This window comes from Myotis lucifugus, unplaced genomic scaffold, assembly GCF_000147115.1.
Source record: "Myotis lucifugus unplaced genomic scaffold, Myoluc2.0 scaffold_10, whole genome shotgun sequence".
Classification (NCBI taxonomy): Eukaryota; Metazoa; Chordata; class Mammalia; order Chiroptera; family Vespertilionidae; genus Myotis; species Myotis lucifugus.
Window position 1 is genome coordinate 8,331,822 of NW_005871058.1, and position 1,502 is coordinate 8,333,323.

The 1,502-nt window shown below is 50.8% G+C and overlaps 1 protein-coding gene across 1 annotated transcript; it reads left to right on the forward strand.

Annotated features, from left to right (window-relative positions):
• Nucleotides 1-410: 410 nt before the first annotated feature.
• Nucleotides 411-1,191, forward strand: ATN1 (atrophin 1). The gene is made up of 3 exons (XM_006084177.3): nt 411-626; nt 772-909; nt 1,054-1,191. Exons 1-3 carry the CDS (start codon nt 600-602, stop codon nt 1,174-1,176), a joined length of 288 nt encoding a protein of 95 aa, XP_006084239.1. The 5' UTR covers nt 411-599; the 3' UTR covers nt 1,177-1,191.
• Nucleotides 1,192-1,502: the final 311 nt, after the last annotated feature.

Genomic DNA, 1,502 nt, shown 5'->3' on the forward strand with positions numbered 1-1,502 from the left:
GAGTTTTATTGCCTTCCCCAGAGATGAAAGAGATGATATTGTAATTCACTTATAGACATGGGGCAAGCCAGCCATGTATTGTGGGGCCTGCACTACTTCTTTTTATTTTATTTTTCAAAGTATATCTTTATTGATTTCAGAGAGGAAGGGAGAAGGAAAGATAGAAACATCAATGATGAGAGTGAATCATTGACCAGTTGCCTCCTGCACGCCCCCTACTGGGGGTTGAGCCTGCAACCCAGGCATGTGCCCTTGACCGGAATCGAACCTGGGGCCCTTCAGTCCTCAGGCTGACGCTCTATCCACTGAGCCAAACCAGCTAGGGCGGGCCTGTACTTCTTGACTGAAAGGCCAAGGCTAGGGCGCTTGCTGTGGTAACCCCCTCAGACTCTATTCCCTGATTTGGACATTTTGATGGTCTTTTTCTAACAGGCTTCACTGAAAACAGATCCTGCAAGTTCCAGGTGCCTACGCTGGAAACTTGGAGATCCTGCTTCCTGCTTCCCAGGCCACAGTTGTGGGGAACTTGGGGTGAAGCAGGGAAGTTTCTGTATTCAGCTGCCCAGGCAGAGGAGAATGGGGTCTCCACAGCCTGAAGAATGAAGACACGACAGAATAAAGACTCAGTGAGTGACAGCTTAAATGAGGGACATGAAAGATTAGGGGCAGGGAAGGTAGGGGGACGGGCCTGGAGAGAAAAAATTGCAGTAAGGCACATCTTAAAGTTAGATGTAGTGTAAAAAAACTTTTGTTTCCTTTCTTCTCCTTCAGATGTCAATGAGGAGTGGACGGAAGAAAGAGGCCCCTGGGCCCCGGGAAGAATTGAGATCGAGGGGCCGGGCCTCCCCTGGAGGGGTCAGCACGTCCAGCAGTGATGGCAAAGCTGAGAAGTCTAGGCAGACGGCCAAGGTATTCTGTCTTGAGGTCCTCCCACAGGTGGCCCAGGCACTGGGGCTAAGGCTGTATGTGTGCAGAGGGCAGTGGTGGAGGTTTGGGGCAAGCCAGCCATGTATTGTGGGGCCTGCACAGGAATGTTCCCGTTCTCGTTAACAGAAGGCGCGAGTAGAGGAAGCCTCCACCCCAAAGGTCAGCAAGCAGGGCCGGAGTGAGGAGATCTCAGAGAGTGAAAGTGAAGAGACCCATGCACCAAAGAAGACCAAAACGGAGGTATCCTGACCATCTTCTGACTGTTCCGTCCCCCACACTTGCTTTAATTCAGGATTCCCACTTTAATCTTACCTGGGATAGGAGAAAAGTGGAGGAGCCTGGCCTTTCCTTTTCTAGGTCCTGATTTTCAGGAAGGAGGAGGAGGTTTAGGGTGAGAAGTCTTAGTGGAAGGAACAGATAAATCATACCCCCCACAGAGAGAAGTGGGCCTTTTAAGAACCAAGGGTTTCTGGGATGTTAAAGCGGTAAAGGAGTTAAGAAGGGGAGGCCCGCTGGTGGAAGACGGATTTGGGTTCAGCTGTGGATGGTTTCGTGCTTGAGATGGACACTCGAAG

What these genes read in the sequence shown, in the direction of transcription:
- ATN1 (XM_006084177.3), top strand. Translation starts at nt 600, where the DNA reads ATGAAGACACGACAGAATAAAGACTCA. An exon ending in CACGACAGAATAAAGACTCA is followed by an intron (nt 627 to 771) that starts GTGAGTGACAGC and finishes CTTCTCCTTCAG; the next exon opens with ATGTCAATGAGGAGTGGACG. An exon ending in AGTCTAGGCAGACGGCCAAG is followed by an intron (nt 910 to 1,053) that starts GTATTCTGTCTT and finishes TCTCGTTAACAG; the next exon opens with AAGGCGCGAGTAGAGGAAGC.